The sequence below is a fragment of the Lepisosteus platostomus genome, chromosome 10 (genome assembly GCF_059453375.1).
Source record: "Lepisosteus platostomus isolate fLepPlt1 chromosome 10, fLepPlt1.hap1, whole genome shotgun sequence".
Classification (NCBI taxonomy): Eukaryota; Metazoa; Chordata; class Actinopteri; order Semionotiformes; family Lepisosteidae; genus Lepisosteus; species Lepisosteus platostomus.
Window position 1 is genome coordinate 2,603,120 of NC_142620.1, and position 23,042 is coordinate 2,626,161.

Consider the following 23,042-nt stretch of genomic DNA (forward strand, 5'->3'; position numbering starts at 1 on the left):
AAATTCATTCTGTGACACGGATTCAATTACAGCAACTGTTTGCATTAAAAACTAGTTTCAATTATCATCATAAAATTTTACACATTTACATTTTTTATTTCTAAGTAAATATTATGAATAATAAAAAAAAAACAGTACAAGAGTGTACACAGTAACGCTTTTTTACAATTTTAAATTCCCTGACTTGATCTGAGTAATAAAACATTTAACCTTATCTGGGTGTTAGTAGTGCATTAAGCCAATTTTGAAAGAAGCCAGGATATCGGCCTTTGGGTAAAGAAAAGCCTAATGTTCTTGTTTTAAATAGACCTCCACATAATGGAATATCATACAGTATATACACACACTTGAATGCACAGATAGACTCTTGAGCTTGAGTTATTAAAAATAAAAATACAAACAATAATTAAAACAAACTGAAGCAAAAACAGATTTAAATAATAAATGTTCAGTTTTATTTTTTAATTACTAATGCCCTTGCAAAAATACATATAAAAATGCAACAGTACGTATGGTTCAAGAAATCAGAAAAACACACATGGTGATTAACATTGGACTCACTTACTGTTATGGAAATACAAAAAATTACACCCATAATTGCATGAATTATTCAGCGGAATAATACTTGAGATTAGGTGTTATTCAGTATGATATACCCAATGCTGGACAGCACAAAAGAATCGTACTTGATCACTGGTCTTGGCACATCCAGTTTCTTGTATAGTTTTAATTCCTTAATTTTCCAGTAAGCATGTGGTCACAATTTAAAATATCATTACCAATCAGAAGTAATGTGGCAATTATTCATTTTTATCAACACCATGTTATCAAACTAGTGATTCAGTTTAAAATATTTGCATTTTCACACACACAGCAGGCCCTCTTAATTTCCTCTACAAAGACCGGTCTTATCCTTTGTTTGGTTTAAATCAATTAACTTTTATGTCTTATGTTTTTGTTATCTGGCACACTGTTTGCCAGAACCCAACAGCTGCACAGACCTACCTTAAACACACTATTTGAAATGAGAACTGCTGTTGATGTTAACATTTTCGTTTTCAAACAGAACCTTTAATCTTCAACGTCTTGAAAAAATGGAATGCTTTAGAATTGGATGAAAGCTCTGCCTCTCCCAGTAAGCTACCACATACCTGTCATACACATGGTACTTTGGAGAAAATTATTTATTTGGGCCAGGTTCTTTCCACTGAAAAAGCTGGTTATATAAAACATTAACGTTTCCTTATCAACTGACTGGTCTGAACTTGTATTTTAAAACAGCAAGTGATTTAAACTTAACACTTTGGAAACCCTTTTAAGTGTGAAACCAATCAGCTCGTCTTCTAGTTACGCATTCTGGCACCTGTATCCCATTTGGTATGTTGGCTTTTTTATTTCTGATACTGTTTCCAAATGAAAGGGAGTTCATACTTGAAATTCTTCCTAAGATCATCTAAAGATTATATTCTTTTGTATCATGGAAATCAAGCAGGCAGACAAATGGTGGAACAATGCAGTCCACAAATGGAAACGTATGCAAATTTTAAAATGTGTTCTCTATTTTTAGTTTTCTTCCTTAAAACCTTATGTAGTGACAATTCAGATTTAGCATTAGATTGCATTACTAAATCCAGTTCATATGCTTGAAAAAGTGTCTGCATTAAGGAAAGCTGAGGTTACCTATTTTTAAAAGCTTATACAGTAATGCAAGAATTATAACCTAGTAGGGGTTACAGAGCTTTAAAATGAAAAAAGATTAAAATAATTCAATGTAATGAGACAACATGCATAACACAAAACAATGTCTTCAGTGCTCTGTTTCTGTTTTATAGTAGTACTAATTAACACCCCCTGAAACCAGTGTATTAAAAAGTTTATATACATTTCAAAATGTTTCATAAAAGATGTTTGGCAGACAAAATCTTTCAAAATCAAAGGGTATAATTATTTCCAATTAAAGACATCTGTATATCAGATTATGAATGTTTGTCCATTCCTGTTGAACACATTTGGTAGAATTAATAGAAAAGAATACGCATTCAACAAATTAGTCCTAAAGTATAAAATTATCATTTTTTTCCTTCAGAGCTACTCACATCAAGAAATAAAACTAGTTGAAAACTAAAAAAGTGAAGATCACTGCTAATTAAACACACTGAATATAATTCTACTTAATGATTCTAATGTAATCTATTGTAGAACCACTTTCCTGTTTCCTGTGATGAAACATACAGCCTCAAGACTTTTAATCCGGCAATAGACTTGAAATCCAGATTTTTGTTATGGAAAATGAAACATAACGCATTTGAGAGGAAAACAAATATTACAACCAGTATACAATTTGCATGGCTTTTCTGCAACATGTAGGTTATCTCTTTTTTTGACTGTATGTTAGATCAGGCTGACTAAGATCAGCTTGTATTGTAAAAATTCCACTGACCACATGCAATAGAAAATGTTATGTCAGCTCTAAGTAGTGGAGCTCAGCCTGACCCTTTGAAAGAAACCCCCTAACCCCAACAGATGTTTATGCCTATGGTAGAAGGCAGAAATGGGGAAATAATAAGGGGATTGATTTGCAGCTTTTCTAACACATTTCCATCCTCACTCATCTCATTTTATGCTGACCTCACCCATGCCTGCCAGCCACAGAGAAAAATGTTTACAGGTATTAAAACATGTATGACATATTCTATTTCTGTTTGCTTTTCAACCTACAAATAACTCATCCCATTAGACAGTCATTAGACTACCCCCTCTTCCCCTGCAAGGTAGATTAACTACATCTTGCTTTAAGAAGCAAAATTCAGACCAGCTTAATCATGCTGAAACCCTCAAATGCTAAATCACTTTCAACACTGGGATGGATATTACATTTTGTATGAGTTGTGAAAAAACAAGCACTAAATTCTTAAATATGTCATCTCAGCCCAGATGGAAGACAAAAACATTGTTTTTAAATCCTTATCTGGGACAAAACACTTGCTCTTCAAATATCAAAACTGATTTAAAGGCAAGCAAACTGAAGTGTCTCTCCGTTGTTTCTAAATGTGATTTTGCACCTTTGGGAGGCTATCATCTTGTTCATTGCTGTTGTCAAAATCTGGAGATGCCAATCTCTTGTGTGGTGCTGTGAAGAAAATGAGAAAAAGTAATTAAGAAGTAAACCCAACATTTTTATGTACAGTAAATGATGAAAACAGAGGTTGGGGGTTAATCAATATGGCGGTAATTTAGGTTTTGTGCATAATATCTTGCTCCTAAATTCACCAACTAAAAAGCAAGACACTTATAAAATGCATATATACTGTAAAACTGCAACAGGAATGAAAGTGAATGTACACAGTATTCTGAAGTATGAAAAGTACTTTTTCAGTGATTGCTCAGTAGAATAGATACTGGAAAGTTAATATGTACTACATATTTTATATTGGTAGTATACACCCTTTAATAATTAATGCATAAATAAAACAGTAAATATTTGTCAAGACTACACCTTATAATTATATTGAAACCGTTGAACCACACCTATGTAGATCTGTGCCACACCTAAAACACAGCTGCTTCAGCAGGGATCACCCACACCAGTCCGTGACACAGATACACACTTTTCTTTTTCAAATTGGAAAAGCCAATACATTCCACATATTACTGTACATAGTTTAACATAAGTTACAATATCACCCACCTGATGACTGTTCTTTATCTTTAAATATTTGAACATTTTTTGGGGGTATAAAACATCTAACTAGGCAGATGGAAATGTGATAATATACCAAGTTTACAAAGTTAAAGCTGTCACCATTCCAGTGATTTGGAAGCTATTTGGCTCAAATTAGAAACGCTGAGACACTGATGAATTTCTACAGATTATTTCTATCATTACACATAGGCTGAACAGATGTTAGATCTGGACGCAGTGTGAAAGACAACCAAAAAGAATGGTATACTGTCAGCCTCTGTCCTTTATACTGTAATTTTTCCTAACGTATTGAACAACAGGCAAACACTGCTGAAGTATGCAAAAGCTATGTGACCTTTAAAACAAACATTTGTTCTCAAATGCTGGGGTGACGGTAGGGTTGTGCTGTTTATAAATTCACATGGACGTTTACTCACAGCTGCTGTCCGTAAGGAGGGAGCTTGACAGGAAGCTGTTCTGACCTCGAACAGAAGAAGAAAGAGTAGCCAGATGGATACTGCGAGACGCAGCATCTACCTTCTCATCCTGAAAATCAGAAGGGCCAAGCTGATACAAGTGCATCAGAAGAGTGAACCAACGGCTGAAAGTGTCACGTTGTTGATTTACAGATTCCTACAAAAATATCTGCCCTGTGGAGATAATGAATAAAAAAAAACGCACTAACTACTATTAACATTCTTACTTGTTGTTTTACCTCTTTTTTACTTAAAATTTAAACTTTTCTACAAGAGAAGAGAAGAAAAAAACAGTAAGATGTGCCCCCTGTGTTTTGTAAGAAGGCACTAGGTGATGTGTTTACGTCATCCCCCCTTGGGTCAGGCTGGGGTCTGTAGTCAATATATATAGAAACAGCAGCTTCCTGCACTGGCTTGAACGAACAGGGTCTGTGTGTTTGTGAGAAGGCAGACTGGGTGAAGACAGCAGTATGTGGAGGTACAGTGGCGTAGCAGTAAGTGCTGCTGTGCCACACAGCCTCGGGGTCCCAAGTCTGATTCCAGACACGTGTTTAATTTGCATGTTCTCCCCCATGATCACCTGCTTTTTCTCCAGCTGCTCCAGTTTTCTCCTATCCGCCAAACGTGTTGCCCAGATTTTCTGAGGTCTGTGCGTGTGTCCGTGTTTGAGCCCTGCGTGTCTGGGATCGGCTCCGGGCTGCCTGGCCCTCACCATGAGAATAAACGGCTCTCTGGTAATGGATGGATGTTATGTAACCATCTAAACTGATGTTTGGATGTTTTTGCTGCAGCGCTGATATAAGCATTCCAGAAAGTTCTGTCGTTATTTAACACTGCTAACATGCCAAAAGGCAGCTGTGTATTTTAAAGATCTTCGAAATGTGCAGTGCACAGTAAGCTGGATCATTAGGCAGATGCTATAACTACTTACATCTAAGAGTGCATGTCATTAGAGTAATAATTTGATTTCTTTAAGGATTAACTGAACTACTGGGATAAATGTTCCCAGAAAGAAATATAGATTTGTCTCCTGTAGTTATAATTATTGGTAGCAATTACCCAGTATCAACGTATTTAGTTTAATGTGCCAGAATCCCTTTGCCACAATCCCTTGCTCTGGCTAAAGAGCCTGATCTGAAGTAAACAATGAAGTGACTATCGAACGGAAGTTTAGCCACAGGCTTCTGAAGGGTTCAGGAGAATTTATCACTGCTGCCAGACTGGGCTAAACTAAAACCAATTCAGTACATACCATAAATACTTCATCTACAGAAAAATGTATGTACTCTGGTTATTATAATGCTATAGTAAGTAAAAGAGTTTTAAAAAGCAACTTTAATGTATTAAAGAAAATTGTTTAAGGAACGACTTTGTACTACTATCTGATATACAACAAATATTTAAATATATTTTGAATCAAGGTACCATTGATTCCCTGTGATAAAAAAAATGTATTATATTTTAATATTTTTTCTCAAAGGAGATATGAAATTTACAGTACCCTGTATTCTTGTATTCTTCTTTTAGACTCCTCCAGCTGATGCTGTAAATCTCCAACAATTTCTTTGTATTTAACATATCGATGTTCAATCATTTCCCTTTGTCGCTGTGATTCCTGGAGTGGAAATTACATTTTTTTTCAAAGAGCAAATCCAGTTCCACTGTTGCCTCACCTTGGCTGTTTCTAAGCTAATTTAAGGTTCTTGCCAAAGACTTGGTTTAAATTTGGAGAAAATTACAATCAAAATAGATAAAAATAAAATCTTAAATCAAGGTAAAACACACATATATATACATACAGTATATGTATATCAGTTATTTTCAGAACGATTAAAATCAGTTTTATTATGTATTATAATGCAACAAATTTCATAGAAAGGAAGGATTTAAAGACAAAGAATATAATATCAAACAAACTTACTTCGCATCTTTTCTGAACTATTAATTACTTTAGACGTAAATGTATTAGATTCCAGCTGTGAATATCGAAATATTCTCTTTGGACACTTCTGCTAAAAAATACACATTTTTTGGCCTTTCGTATCCAACACTAATTATAATTGTCACTTCATAGAATTTGTTTTTTTATTATTTTGAATGCTGGAAAGCAAAAAACACATTTTTCTGTTTTTAGTCTGATCCAGATTTCTTATCTGCTACAGAGTTCAAGCAAACACATTTGTCTGCACACAACTGGAGCCAACTATGTCAGGATTATCTCTTATCTGTGAGGCTTAACGTTCAGATCATAAAGGAATATTCACAGAAATGACCAAATGAAAAACTTGATTCAAACCAAGAAAGGACAGCGTTTTTATCTACTTGTGTCACCAGGTAATAAACACTGGTAAGAATAGCAATAAAAAGTAGGTGCCGATATCAAGATTAGAGAAACTATCAAATCAAAGTTCAGTTCACAAGAATTACACATTGAAAGAAACCTTAAAATACCCAGTGACATCCAATAACTTGCCTCAAGATCCTTGAAGTCTTCTAGTAGACTTAATTTCTCAGGAACAGATTCCAAATGGTCCAAGGCTAACCTGGTACTCTAAATGAGATATTAAAAGCATACCGTTAGTTTCTTCAACTTAATATAAAACAATTGGGGTTCTTATTTCTAATGTTGATGTAAAATTATAAAGCTGTTCAAAAACTTCAAAAGTCTTCAATAATCCATCATAATGAAACATTAAATTTTATCCGTTTCATCAGATTCAGTGTTGTTGTTGACACTACTGAAATCAAACCATTGATGGAGATTAGAAATCTTGGGTGTTATTTTTTTGTTAGAACATCACAAGGGTATATCTTTTTTTCCACCAGTGAAACATGAAGCTTGGTTAAGACCCTTGCTCTGCCTGTGATCCTCAAATATTGATTCATGCCTTCATTTATTCAGACTACTGTAATCTTAGTGACTGCAGTATAAAGTATTTCCTAAGATACTAAACAGGCTCCAGTATATCAAAATACCTGTACTGTACAGGTAAACTAAAACTATTCTGAACCAGCATAGTGATAAGCCTAAGCATTGGGACAGTGAAGTGAAAATGTTATTTTTGCTGTGTACTAATGAAATTAATGAAATATTCTGTTTTTTCACCACACTTCACATTTAACAGATTAAACCAGCTCGTTACCTGCGCCCAATAAACTTGCTTACAAAAAAGGCACTATAGTGCTTTGCACTCAGTCACTGATGATCAATCAAAATGATGCCAAAAACATTTATTCACCACCCATAGCCTACAGTATATACTATGAACGTGCATGCGTAGATGATTAATTTCTTTGGATGTCCACTATAGGGTATGTAGTAAAAGTCTGCATATGATCATGTGTTTGTTGAACCAGATTAATAATACATCATAAACTAACAAAAAGAGCTACTTTCCACATTTAGGCAACTGAAGAGTTTAAGGCAGTTATGGCTTCTTGCATAACAGAAGTGTAGCTAACTGATAACAGCTTCAGATGCAACTGAACTATCATCACAAGCATTATAGAAAACAAGCAGAATAATCTGACTTGGTCATGTTTACTAAACTCTGTGCTTTAAAGCTAATATGTACTCTAACGTCCTCTTATATAATATAATGTGATGTTAAAAGAACCTAGTGTTACTGAAGGATTTAAGGAGACACCAATGACAAAACTATTTATAATGCTCGAGGATATATGATTTAAACAGCTGTGGTATATTTTTTTGCATTTGCATTTTATCGCTTGAAAAGGAATGTGACAAGACTAACACTATAGTTACGGTGTTGGTAGCATGATAAATACATAAAAGATAAATTTACATTTACTATTTATTTAATATTTAATATATAATATAAAGGTTAGGATGCTGAACTACTCAGCTTCAGGATACTGTCACAGTTAGGATTTTATAAAGATAGAACAGTACTTAAATTACATTGTGATTCATTGCAAACTCAAAGTCTTTTACCACTAACTCTTCCAGATCTAGGACCATGGTGCAATTCCTGGCATAGCTCAACAGCACACTACACTACAGACGACAAAATGATGTGCATCACAGACACACGAATGTATTTCCTTATATCCTTATCCTTATATCCTTGGATCCATGGATTCAAATAACCATCAAATAAAGATCACTTTATTGGCCATATACAATTTCTTGTATTAAGCAGACCCCAGCTTGCTCTCCATGAGACACACAGACAGGGAGAGAAGGTTGGGGACAGAGCCCCGGGCCCCTGGAGCTGTTGGGGTTAAGGGCCTCGCTCAGGGGCCCAACGGAGTAGGAGCCCTCTGCCGGCCACGGGATACAAACCGGCAACCTTCCAGCCACAGGCGCCGATCCTGAGCCACCCCACCGCCCCTCTAAATGATGAGCTAATCATTTAGAATTATGACAAATTCAATTAATGACATGTATGTCCATCTACCGACCTACATAATTATGGTAATGGAACAAGTAAAGGTTTATTCCATGCTAAAAAGAGAAGAAAGGAAACAGTGTTTCGGCTGTTGAGCTTTCTTCGGGTGTGTCTTTTTCTACTTTAACACACCCCAAGAAGGCTCCATAACTGAAATGTTGCGTTTCCTTTCTTCTCTTTTCAGCATGGAATATACATTTACTTGCTCCTTTGTTGCAGCCTACGCATGCTGACGCAGCTCCCTACTTGAACTAATTGTGGTAATGTTTGGATCACCTATCAAACTGCCTCATAGGGAACTTATGAACTGCTTGTGAAAAATAAACATTTTAATGAACAAGGATGCACGTGTGTTCCTTAGAGTATGTGCCTCTCTCTGAGTAACTTATGTCTAGTAACAAAGTGCTTGAACATGGTCCAGCTTTGGACAATATCATAATTACTTAAAGGTGAAGTATAATCGTCTTTTAGTGCTGTGCAAGCAGAGCACCAATACCCCATCTACAAATTAATTTAAAACAATATAATCAATATGATGGAATGGAAAATCTCATAGGTGTTAAGAATATCAATAAAATAGTGCACATATTTTCATTATCTTATTTTGAAGGCATAGAGCAAGGAAACAGAGGTCAGCCTAAACAGAGAAAAGCAGCATTATGCTCAGAAACTTTAAGACAACTGTTTAATTACTATATATGATTATGGCACCTGGACGTCCACAATGGTTTTTGGTTTCCGATTTAAAGTCATTTAAATTCTCCTTTTGGATGTGGAAGTGCACTTAGACCATCAATTACAGCATCCTCTCACATGGAGAATTATTGAGGGATCACTGGTCTGTCTCTTATTTTGTAACCAAAAGCCAGAGTATACATTTTGACTGTTTAAACTGTGATATGACCAGAGTATTCAACAGGGATGTGTGACCTAACACTACCAGCACACAAAGTGCTGGTGGATATAAGACAGACCACATGATAACCAGCCAATGAATTACTTGCAAATTTGCCAAATCATTTTTTCTCAAGACCTGCAAATGCTGTTATCTAGTGTAGTTTTCACCCCTCGGTTCTGCTATGTTTTAATATTCATTAAAAACAAAATTTAATTCTTACCATTTCCAGATCCAATATTCTGTCCTACAAGAGAACAGAAAAAATAATGTCTATCATGAAACAACTGCAAGAGGTTTACATTTACAAAAAATAACTTGTGCACTTCAATATATATATAAAGGTCAGTCTAAAAATTTGGACTCAGGGTCAACAACAAGTCTGGGTAGCTTGGTCAAGAAACCCACAGCCCTTTGTGTTAAGACGTGCCCCCTGCTCTCAGAACTAAATGCACACCCAGTTTCAATGTTCTTTTTCAGACTAGTATTTCACTGTTGATTCTGGAAATGTCTATTACTGTTAGTTGAATAAGTCAATGTTTTTGAGGATTTTGAATACCCAAATCAGGTCCCCTCCAAATCTTCTTTGTTCAAAGCTAAAAGTTCTTGCAGTCCGTCACAGTAGGACATTCCTTCAATTCCAGGAATGATCTCTCTTCTGGTCCCTCTTCTCTGGACTGATTCCAGAGCAATAATATTTTGGTTGTAACTTGGTGACCAAAATCGTATACACAATATTCTAAGCGACATCTAACCAGTGCATAATACAATTTAAACATAACTTTCCCTTGGTTTAAACTCTACATAATAAACTACATACCCTAACACTGTGCAGTTTGTTTATTGGTTCCCTACGTCACTGCTCAAAATGCAAAGTTAGCTCTGGCTCGCTTCACCAGTATAAAAAGGAGTTAGGTACTCATTACCACTCAAGTCAGATACACTTGGAGAATAATGCAGAAAGGAAAAGATACTCATTTTAAGCCTTTGAAATTTACTATTCCCTGAGAGTGAATGATGTTCCACTTGTAATGATATATAAGAGCTGTCTAAACTTCTCCTACTTATCTGCCACTCATAGGTGCACCTGTGAGAAATTCTACCCTGGACACATAATTACAATTACTGGTTTTTACAGACTGCCTTGAACAGTCTAATTTTTCTTGATTAAAATCCAAGTCACTGTCTTTAGGGAGTAATTAATTATACAAGAGAGCTGGCAGGTGCAACAACATCACCACAGATGTTCTAAAAGAACTGACTGATACAGCAAAAAAAACACCATTGTACTGCTGCAACTAAATGCTTTAGTATGAAAGGTCTTGAATAAATAGTGTTGAATTCAGAATAAACACTAACAAAATCACTAGATAATTAAATGATTTCCAATATTCTGTTTAAAAAATAAACACTAATTCAACCGGCCACATCTTAAAAATACTTTATTCGTAGTATAAGTAAAGACAGTGAGAGCAAATTGTTCAAATACAACTATTTGGTACTGAAATGAAATACTAAGGAGTTCAATCAAGTAAACCTAACCTAGTTAGTTTTCCACAGTAGTTTTCACAATCTCTGTGAACACCAAAGTTAATTCTTTTTCACAGCCTTAATCCCAGACTGTCCTGGGGTCAGCTGCTTTGGTTGCTCTTAAACACCAAAGTTAATATTTCACCAAATATTTGAAGTAATTTACAGGGATGAAGGACCGGAGCACACCAAGGTAAAACATTACTGGTCCAGGAGACACTCACATGCAGAATTCGCATCTCTTCGTCCTTCCTGCGCGTCTTCTCCAGCAAATCTGAAAATAAAAACAGACATCTCCAGATCCACAACGAGCACCCGCCAGAAGAAACCTGGAGAAAACAGCTGAATGGCATTTTTCACTTTGCAAATATGAGTAAGAAACGGTATAAGCCCAAAGAATGGAAAAACCTTGTAAAATATTTGAACATGACAACCTTTCTGTTTGTAGAATACAGTATAGTGTTTCTGGGAAATATTATTAATAAGTATAGCATCAAGCTTGAGAAAAGTGGACAATGGCAGAGAAGGCATATTTGTGCTTTATATGTGTCACTGTTACAGCAAAGACCTGCATGGCACCGATTTCCCCAAAAAGAGTGTCACTCAGTCTCTGCACTTTCTGCTCTTCCTAAGTATTGCTTCATAAAAAATAAATAAAAAAAACATCCACAGGACTTAATACACCCCCCTGCAGCTGATAAGATCCCTTTCAGGAAGAGTAAATACCAACTGGTTGAAGATTATTCATCTATTTCAAAAAGTCCAAACTGCTGACAGACAGGCACACAATTTAATATGACCTTTGCCCTTTTTAAATACTAAAAATGAATGCTGATGAGACACCTAATGTAGTTCATGAAATGAATACTTACAATGAAGGATCAGTTATTCCCATTCTGTAGAAACTGTACACCTGTCCAGGATCTGTACACCTGCACTCACTCACAATTCTGTATCTTTTTGCTTTGCAAAAGATACCCATCTTAAGAAGCCTCCTAGCAATTGTAACACTAGTTATTTTTAATGCTTTTTAGGATTAGCAAACTATTTAAAACAATAATCCCTTGAAACAGTTTTGAAAAGTGAAATCCTGACAATGCTTTGACTGGAATTGCTAAGTCAATAACGATGCCACAATCAATGTTATTATTAACAAAAGGCTTTAGCAGAGAACTGCATGATATGTTGAAAAAAACACTCAAGCAAGACTTAGAATATCAAAACAGATTAGACAACATTATATTTTCCATCAGTGTGATTTCTTGTCTATAAAAGCAATGCTACACAATATGTCAACACATTTTAATGCTGATAACAGTGCAAAATGGGAGAAGTGCTTCGACCTAAAACAGCCTAGGATTGGTAAAAACCTAAAAAACTCACAGCTAACAACTTCAAGATGCCACTCTCAGCTAATCAACTTCAGAACAGTTCCATGGTTTGACTGCAACTTCAACCCCATCTGTCAATACAATCAACCACAATTCGGTGTCCATCCTCAAAGCTGGACAGAGGAGGGGGGAGCGAACACCAAGGTTCATGTGCGAAATATTGGTGATTCAAATGATCAACTAGAACAGAAAACTGAACCACAAATATTTTGCATATCAGCAGTCAAATGATTAAAATCACATTGCTGCTTGACTGAATGTTTGTATACCTCCCCCTGCAGCTATTTCTTCCGATCGAGGGAGGCCCAAGCGGCGAACGCACATACTGCAGCACTCACACCCCCTACACATGCAGTAGTAATGAGGTAATAACAGCACGTGTGTGGGTTTATTCTCGGGGAGAATATATGTGATGACAAGATCAATACCATATTCTTTGATTGTTGATTACAGATTTACCACTGGGACCTGGAATTAAAACAAAAGGCTACAAGGAATGTGACGTACCTTGGAATGGTTATGAATGACAAGTGCTGGAGAAATCCAAGCTATTATTCTTCTTGTTGTTGTTTTTGTTATTTAAGCCTGCTTGTGATGTGTAAACATGAAGCAAGCAATGTCTACACATCCCAATCAAATGCTGTTCAACTAGATAAAACAATGCTCTCCTTTAGACATCAATTAGTAAACACATGCATGAATTAGTTCTTTCTTCTCCTGTCTGCAGATTACCACACATAACTGAACACCAAGGAAAGAATTCCAAGTGTCTGTGAACTGCAAATGCTAAATATAACCACAATCTTATTTTATTGTCATTAAATGTATTTCCAAATAACTGTGTGCATATACTAAACCTTTTTATGAAAATCAAAATTAAGCTCATTTTGATTTTTGGTAATCAAGGGAATGTAATTTCCATCAATGTAAAGGAATGATCTTGGCTTTTTATAAAGTGAAGTCTCAAGATTTGTTTGTGTCTGAAATGTCATATGTTAACTTTGCCTTTCAAAATGCACGAGAATAACATAACATGAGAACACAAATTCCTGGGGGCAATTTTCACTTTACATATTGTACTTGGTTCATTAGTCAGTTTGTGCCAAGTGATACTAAACGTTGTAGAGACTGTAACTGTTTTGTTCCCCCTTCAAATTTACAATGAAAGTCTTGTTTTCGAAAAATATAGGAACAGGGCAGCAAACAAGTAACGTTCTGAAATCATAACCACATATAATAAAAGTACATTTTTTGTTCGAAAATATAAGATAACGATTAGATAAAATTAGACTTCCAACAATACATGTACGGTATTTACTAAATATCAGTTATTAACTTGATTAAAATGATCTTTGAAAAGTACGGTTAAAGAATGACGCCAGAAGGGGAAAATTAGATCTGTCTGTTCATTCTGCACACGATTCAATAGTTCATCTACCTAGCTTATCAGCTGACTCTGTGACTGTCATGTCTTTCCATCACTCTTTAACAAAAAGCCACCACTCTAGCAGTTAATGTAAACTGAAAGAACTCAACCAAAATAAAGGCAAGTTTACTCAACAAATACGATCAATGACAACCATTTTAAGGATTTCTTTCCATTTGAAATACAACACATCTCTCTATCCCTCTGTGGTATCAAAGGTATGCTGATCAGCAGCGTATAATGAAATGCATGTTTTGTTCAGATGGAACTCAACTGTCAAATAGTTTACTCCCATAGAATAGCATTCTAAATCGTTATATGGGAACCCAGTCAAGGATACAGAGAAAATGAAAATGCAGTCCCAATGAATTAATAACACCCAATGGTGTAGGATACTTTAATTCTCAGATATCACTTTATGCATTTGGCCCATTCAGTGGCAAACTACAGACCCATTCTGGCAGAATACATCAGTGTCAGCAGCCAGTGAAGTGGAAGAGAGAGCTAGGAAGTTAAAGCCTTACCTCTGACAGCCTCATCTATCAAAGCACCTGCATGGTGGAGAAAGCCCCCCATGTCTGACTTTAAAGTGGCTCTATAAGCGAGAACAGAGAGAGTGGAGAAAAGCCCAAAGCAGGAGGCAGACTGATCGAGTGATCTCCTCTCCATTTCAGTTTATCGCAAATAAGGAACTAGAGACTAAAGGAAAACGAGAAGCAATAAGGACAAAGCTCATACAATTACAGTGTATTCTGTAAAAGTATTTGACTGCAAGATATGATCAGAAGACAAAAAGGTTCTGAAGGAGGGGCTGCATCGTTTTGAGATGAGTGAAGCGATCATGGTCAATTTACCATCATTATCATCCATGTCACAAATGAAGGATAGGGAAAACTCTGCAGCATTTAGAGAGCCTGAAAGTTAACTGATTTTGCAATAAAGTAAATGCTTAGGCATTTTGGGCGTCTTCATGTTCATATTTTATCAATAAAATTCATTAAGCATAGTTCTAATGCTAGTTATCTGAAACACCTAAATTAATATTAAAGTACCTTAATAAGCATTTTAAAAGAACAGTACATTGCCTTTTTCAACACATGAGCAATTTGGCTAATTTAGCAGGTGTCAAACTTGAATCATAAAACTGTCTAGACATTCTGCTGACAAATCTCTTCTAGGCAGAGTAGAAATTCGCAGAATCTTATAGTTCTCTGAATGGATTTAACTTTAACAGAAATGTTCTCATGAACGAGACAGTGCAACACTGCCAACTGTGTACTCAGTAAACAATTAGCTTAATTTTAAAGGACAACTACAGCTATTTCATACTACTGTCTAGAACTGAAGACTTTTGATCACTTGAGCCAACATATCTGGAAGCTAACCCATGTCTCAAACTAGTTTATTTTTTTCCCCAAAAAGAAAAAGCTTAGCTAAGGGAAGAGTATCAAAGTTAATCCAAAGACGAATGCAACTTAAATACTTAAATGATCAGAGGAAGTATAGACCTCTAGTAAAACATCAATAAATTAGTTTAAGAGCTTACATTATTACTACAATGTCACTTAAGTGAAAATGAAGCTTTTTTTTTTACACAAAGGGCAACATGATGAAAATTTTTATTTCTGAATGTTAAAGGTCATTTCCTAATTTTTTACAATTCAGATTTAAAGGAATCCAAAAGTAACACATTCAGCGTTCCTCTACTGCTGAAGCTCAAGACTGGCCATCACTGCTTATGTGCACAGCATTTGCTTAACATAAGCATTCCTTTTGCTAATATAATAAGTCTATTTGTGAAATACAGTATATTGTGTTATATTTCAAAAGCTACAAAATGTCTTGTTCAAGTAAAATGTACTACAGAGACTGCAGCCAACAAATAACTTTGCCTTCATTTCTTGTCAACAAACAGAACGAAAATTATATTTCCTAAAGACAAGGCTGTTGCAAAAAACGCATATTATAAAATTAATTTTAAAAAGAAGTTTTAATTATGAGGATAAACAAATTCTAATATTTCATTAAGTTAACAATCCTTAAAGATTATAATTGTTAAAAACCAAGCTGTTGATTACAGCCCTTTAACACTACAATAAGAAAAATAAGCAACAGCATGAGAAATTTTAAAACACTGCTTAAGAGATTCTCACGGGTTAAGCTGATTACAGACGATGTAAAAAAGAACTATATATCTTAAAATCCTTTAACAAACATGGCAACTTGAAACAATGCCTGACAGAAACATGGACAGATGAGATGGATAGTATCTCTGTCATTTAAAATGAGTCTAACACATCATTATGACATATTCTGAAAGATTTCGCAACATGACGGTCAAGGCTGTGACCTTTAAGACACATTGTGGAACACACAAATATCCCAGTGCATATTAAACCCACAGACCTCCACTTTACAATGTTCTGCCGAATCCTACAGGATTCAATGTTCTATAATCACGACTATCGACCCGAAGATAACACATTCCAAAGAGATATGCCTTTGCCAGTGTTTCGAGGTTAGAGCTTATGTAACATCCTAAATTACAAAATATTGTCAGCTGGACAAATGTAAGAACTCAAGAAAAAAAAAAAACTTTATATAACCTTATATAATAAAAAAGAACCAGCTCAGCAAAGCTACAGAGCCAAATTAAAGACACAGCACTGAGTGAACCGAACAGATAAATACTGTGGATTCATTTACGGTCTGTTGCAGGTATCTTTAATCTTTAAAAAAAAAAAGGAGAGAAAAGTGTTACTCTGCAAGTAAATGATTTTCAGTCTTCTAGTCCACATCCAACATCTACCCATAATACAGCAAAGTGAAGACTTTATAACATGTTCTTCAAAAAAACAACAAAATGAACTTAATCTGCACCTCATGCCTCAGTCTAGGTTTTCCTAATTCATACTTGTTCTCGCAGATAAACTATAGGACTGCAAAAATACTGCACTCAAAACTAAAATGCGTTTTGCCATATGGAGAGACATGCACTTATTACTTCCTCCACTCCTGACCATTTCCAAATACACCCTGCAGTCAAGACACATCGTGTTGTGTGTGATGCACGCAACCAAAATGAAAAACTGCACTATTGTTAGATTTCAGTGCAAGACATGAATTATTAGTGAAGCTTGATTCGCAATTCTTTGTGCCCGTTTTAAATCTTCACCTGATGAGATTAGGTCTGTTATTATTTGACACCCAAATCTTTAGATCTCAGTTAATCAAAAGCACTGTTTTGTTCTGCACAAAGATTTAAATACAGAGCCCTAAACATGGCTAACTTTTGCAGAGTGCATGTTACATTATGTTACAAAGTTTAGTTCCAAATTGTTGCCTGTTATAATAGCATGTTTCATAACTGATATTTTAATATTGCACCTAAGATCACATCATAAACATTCATTGGAAAAATAACATCAAAATGTATTAACTAAATCGTAACACTATTATCCTCTTATGTGTATCTTAATTGAACAACATTTATATTTGGAATAAAATGCTGCAGGTGTTTTACTAATCTCTAGATCTTTAAAATAAGGGCAAAATTCTAAATTAAATCAGGTTTATAAACATAAGCACGTCGTTCTAAATTCTGCCTGTACACAGCTAACAGTTCCTAAGACTTAATTCCATTTTTAATCAAATCACTGAGGCAAGTCACGGACATAAATCCTTTTAATCCAAGATCTTACCATCTCAATGCAAATAAAAGTGAGCTTAAAACACAAGACTACAGCACAATCCCAGGCTTTACACATTGTCCCTAGATGTTTTTGATTTAGATATGGTCACAACAAGGCGATCGTTAAGCCATGAACTGGAGAACAAACATCCCAAAAACAAGCCGTAAGGTTTAAACTGTGCTTTTTATTTATAAGTGGGAGTGACACAATCAAAAACAAAATAACAAGCTAAACAAAAGCTTAGCTTCTTGTTGAGCTCCTGGCTAAACTTCTTAAGGGCCTTCCTATCCAAGCAGATAGCTGCTTACTGGCTTCAACGTAAACAAATCTTTGGAGTCACACAGACTCCCCAAAATCAAGCATTCACAGTTTTTCCCCACTCATTTGGCTGAATGAACATATTCACGAAATCACGAAATCCTTGGTTTAAATATCCACCTAACCAAACCAATCTGCTTTCTCTGACTGGTAAGGTGGTTGAGGGTAACAGCAGCTTATTCCCCAAAGGCTTCTGGGGAATGAGGTCCAGACAAGGTGGCCATTTTGTCTGGAACAGCTGTGTCCTCACAATACTTAACCGAAAACATCAAGGTGGGTAATTGACAACTCCAGAAAGAAAAAGAGCACTCCAAGTTGTGTGAAGTTACAGCATGGCATAGAATTGATAAATTGACTTTACCACTTTTCATAAAGTTTTGGAAAAGTGAAGAGTTCTGAAAAAGATCCTTTGACGAGCCTAACAAGTTTCTACAGTGGTGGAAATGTGACTTGGGAGAAATTACAATGCAAACATGGGCATTAGACATTGCTCACTTAGCAAAAGAAACAAAAAACGATAAATGTCATTTCCTCAATTAGACATTTCCCGTCTTTTCTATAAAAGAACAGAAAGACAATGTAGCACCTTGCATAAAAAAGAATCTCCCACTTGTTATTTCAAGCAATGTGAAGCTCTTAAATTTGAAAGAACTTGGTGGTGAAATTTCATTTGCTCCTTCCAGCTGGCTTCTGCACTGCTCTGCCTTAAAAACACAAATTAAATTAAACTGGGCAATCTTTCTATTATATTGATCAATTAAACGTGCCACAACTGCCACTACTGCGTAGTGTGCAGAAATGCAATGGCAGTCTTCTTTAAATATGTTCTCTTCCAGAACTGAAAGCTATAGCTAGGATAAAAGATTTTTAATGTCAGCAAGATAGTACAAACACTTCTCTACAGTATTTAAAGATGTACTGTACTGTATAATATTATGACAAACTATGGGCCAGAAGTAATCTGAAAGCGTAGAACTACATCATAAAACTGGAAACATGAGGTGATTTGGCAAGTCTCCCATTCCCTGTTTCCCCTCCTGTTCAGTTCCCCAACTCTCCAGAGGCCTACCCACACTCTTCTTCCCCTGCGAGCGAACTGGGATATTCCGAGGCTTTGATGCTCGTCTGGTGTCTGCATTGCTTGCTCCTGCCCGTCTTGTGTTACATCCAGTTCCCTGACTTTGTTTCCTGCTGGCACGCTCAAAGACCGTTACAGCTTAGTGCTAGCACTTTTCCAGAAACAGAACAAATCACACGACTGTATTTATTTGCTGTGAGAACAGGACCAAATCTGATAATAGATTCACCCCACAAGAAGAGATCAAGCTATCTGACATCAATAAAATATGTATTTATCTTCCTTCATTAGAACAAAACCCTTAAGCCCTTTAATAACTGTTGATGTTGCTAGAGCTAGATGTGATTGTTACAATAACCCTCTGTTTTAGCCATGGGAATTAAATGATGAATGCTGTTGCCAAACCCTTCTCTGACAATGAATTGCCCTCTTGTTCCTATTTTGTGCGAATGTTGTAATGGGGTAAGCTTTTCATTTTGCAGTTCGACTAACCCCTTCCCCAGTCAAAGTTTATTTGCTAATCAGGAGTGAACTGTTACTTCAGAGGACCAAATCTCTCTCAGGGAACTTTTCAAAGAATACTTGAGAAATGATGCAGAGCCTCAAACAGAGTTCCCCAAAAAGCGAAAGTACCAGAAACAAATTCTTGCTGTGTACTCTCTGCAGAGAGACATTCTTAACAGCCTCAATAGTCATGCTCTTGATGTGATGAGAGAATACCACAGTTGACCAAACAAAACTGCCTGTGAGGTAAATAACACACAAGCTGATTTCATCCTTTTACCCTGAAGCTAGGTTTTAACTTTCATCTCACACGTACATCTCTATTTTTAAAAATAAACTCTTTTGGGATGACCAATGACAACCAATGGATGTCACGAGTCACGGTTTCCTCTGTCAGCTCACAGCTGGGTGTAAATTTACAGCTCCAAAGAATGACAGGGACCAAGAAATTAGCCCTTTACGACACTGAAATACCACCAATGTATTTTATATATGTTATTTAGACAATGACTGTGATGAATTGAATGAAATAGTTAAAACTATATAACTTCACTACTTTTCACTTTTATTTTGGGGGGGTCGGGGGGCTGCATTCTGATGTTCTTGTGAGAAGGAAAAAGCAGAAGCAGGGAATACTCCTCCGCCCCCCGAAACATCATGCTCCATAGCCTGTAATATAGGTATCTGAACTAAAAGATCTTTACTGGCTGCAAACATGAGTGATAACCTGAGTGTGTCCAAAACACATACTTTAAACCTTTTAGATCTAAGTTACTGCAGCAGACCATGTGAATGAATCCACTAGTCAAATTCTGCAGCTGATGGTGACTGCCTCTTCTGTAAGACCTATTAAGTTTTTATCTGTGGATGGCAAGGTCGTCTTCCACAATCCTCCACTGATGCAGCGATGGCTGCCTGAACCGAGGCAGGCTTGGTCATGTCAAAGCAAGACGCCGAGGTGCCTTGCAGTGTGCGGCGTGATTGCACCATGCTGAGTTGTGGCAGCATCTCCAAATACTGTTGCCACCTGGCCTAAATGAGTCTTAAAATACTAACTTGCAGACTGACAAAATATTTTTTTAAATATCTTCACAGATATCACCTTTTTGAATTTTACTTATACTGTATATATACTTTCTTTGAGTGAAATTACTACTGATTAATTGCAATTTTTCTGGCTAAATGGAGCAGACCGAGGTATGGATTTTCCTTCTGCAGAATCCGGTAGAAATTCTGTGTCAATAACCTGTCAGTAAACTAGAATGCTGACTGGTGGTTTCTGTAGGCAAGTGCTTAGAGTTTCCACTTGCCAACGGGGCACAGAGCCCCCGTCTTACTGCTCTAAGAGCTATAACGGTTTCGTCTCCCACTTAATTGGACAATTCCTGCCGACGTGACCCCGCCCATCCGTCTGCTGGCTCACAGTCGCACCCGACTCCTGGGCAGTTAAGCTCCTGCTGCCTCATTGTTCTGCGATGGCTTTTCTGTGACCATCTCAACACCAGTTTTTGCTCTGCTTATGAACTATTAAATCTGACTGTGACTCACGTGACCCAAGAAAGTATTCAGAGGGCTTGCAGACAGGAACACAAGCCGTCACAACAAACAAACACAGCCCCAGATGTAGGTCCTAGACACAGTAACAGCAAATTACATTGCACGGCAGGGTTTTGAATGTGTAATGAATGATTGCATTGTGGCTATCAACAGGCACACAAATCTCAAGAATGCATAAACTTCTGCAAAGCAATTTGGCCAAATTCCAGTGACAGTGGAGTGCATTTTAAAAAGATGTATGCAATCATAAAATAAGCCCTGAGAACATGGAAGACTAGTAAAGACAAAGCAGACCTTGGTTTAATGTGTTATCTGGAGGACAGCAGTGTCCCTGGCCACCACACAGGGGTATCGGGTTTGAAATTCTGGTCCAGAGGGAAGACTAACTGCAACCTGCTTTTCCTCAGGGGTGTCCCATCCCAGTTCTGACTCAGCCCAGCCTTGCAAACTCTGATAAGATCAGGTTAGATGGTGGAAATGGTACTGCTGGAGTGCTGAAATAAATATTAACTTAATTCAATAAATTCAAAATGGGTCAAGGATCTTCCTTACTGTAAACATTACTATCTATGTAACCTTTGTCTAGACGGCTTCAGCATGCAGACACTGTCTGCTTTCGTTGTGTAAAGAGTATTTTTTGACCCAGACTCATTATGCAATATTACAATGTATATTCAGAAACCACCACTTAACACTTGTCTGGAAAAGACGAACCCTTAGGCTTTCTGATCAATCAAGTGATTTGATCCTTTACTAAACATCAGAGTTAAAGCATTAATATAAAGTATTAAATATAACATTTTATTAAAAATATTGTGAGTGATCTCTAGCAGAACTGCAGGTCACCTGTGGGGAATCTGAATTGCAGTACCCCTTTATGCAGACTGCAATATCACTAAAAAATGCAGGACAACAGGATATTTTCAAGGATAGCCTGAGAGGTAACCCAGAAGTAAGATGGTCTAAGCTATGAAAAAAGTCAAAACTGTATCTGCACCATTTTACCAATTAATAAGTAAGGTGCCTCAGCTTGGTGATTTGCAGTAGTCATTATGTACTAGCAGTATAAACACGCGTAGAATCACGTGTAGAGAAGTGAGTGGGCAGTTTGTTTCAGCTAAGAGTTGCATTTAGCCACGAGCTCTGGGTTATCACATGGCTGTAAGGTGATAATGGATACTAGATCCCCGAGTTGAAAAATGAATCTCCTTACATTTCTTTTCCCTTTACCTTGCTATTTTTTATGCACCTCAGCTCTGTTTTATGCATCTCTTTTAAACTACACTTCTTTTTTTCTCCCCAGTAGTACTCTACCACAATATTGTGTATTAACTGTACATTTTCTGCAAACAAATCCTATAGGAGTGAAGAGAATATGCTTATCCAAGCATCTGTGTAAATTATAGCAGTAAAAGAGTGCTCCACTAATGTTAAAAACCTTGAGCTTCCTAATTAATACAGACCAATAGCAAAATGCATTCATTTACCATTAAGCTGCTTAGCATTAACGTCAGATATGACGTCAACTGTTCCTGACAAAGAACTCTCTTTTCAGGTACAATTGGCTGAAGGAATGCTTTACTTGAAAAGCACTCAATTGTTGAATGCATGGGTTTGGGAATGTTTTTATGAACCAGCTTTTATGTACAGGAGGTCAAAGTTAATAATACATCTTATCAAACAATGTCCCTGCAATTCTGTTGCAGTACTAGCAACATATCTAGTTCAGCATAATCAACAGTATGCCCCCTGGCAGGAATTCCTGTTAGAGAAAAAATTTGAGTTTACAACACCTTCAGCCTGAATTTGTATTGCAGAATGCCTGTTGTCTCTGCTGTAAATACTGTATTCATATTAACTAGTTTCTGTGCTATAAGCTAGGGTTGTACATATACTTTTAGAATGTCTTTGTTTTTAAATTCAAATTCAATCTCTATTGTAGCCCTAGATTTTTGACTGACCATAAAGAAATACAGCAGCATTCCAACCTAATTCCTAATTATTAAAGAATAATATTTTTAATTATCTTAATGTAAAATGAGATCATGGTCTGTACTGTAACACTATAAACACTACAACAC

The 23,042-nt window shown here is 36.3% G+C and overlaps 1 protein-coding gene across 5 annotated transcripts in view; it reads right to left on the bottom strand.

Moving 5' to 3' along the window:
- Positions 1–428: 428 nt before the first annotated feature.
- cep128 (centrosomal protein 128) overlaps positions 429–23,042 on the bottom strand; it is a 57,070-nt gene continuing 34,456 nt past the window's right edge. For 4 of the 5 annotated variants that reach the window (XM_088647479.1, XM_088647478.1, XM_088647481.1 and 1 more), the window contains 6 exons: positions 11,220–11,269; positions 9,689–9,712; positions 6,632–6,709; positions 5,660–5,773; positions 4,120–4,228; positions 429–3,130 (listed from right to left, as the gene is read on the bottom strand). In XM_088647479.1, coding sequence (XP_088503605.1) covers positions 3,045–3,130; positions 4,120–4,228; positions 5,660–5,773; positions 6,632–6,709; positions 9,689–9,712; positions 11,220–11,269 — 461 coding nt within the window. In that variant the 3' untranslated portion in view covers positions 429–3,044. Of the gene's footprint in view, positions 3,131–4,119; positions 4,229–5,659; positions 5,774–6,631; positions 6,710–9,688; positions 9,713–11,219; positions 11,270–21,255; positions 21,456–23,042 lie in introns of those variants that run through there. The other variant, XR_015941576.1, reaches the window with a different exon arrangement.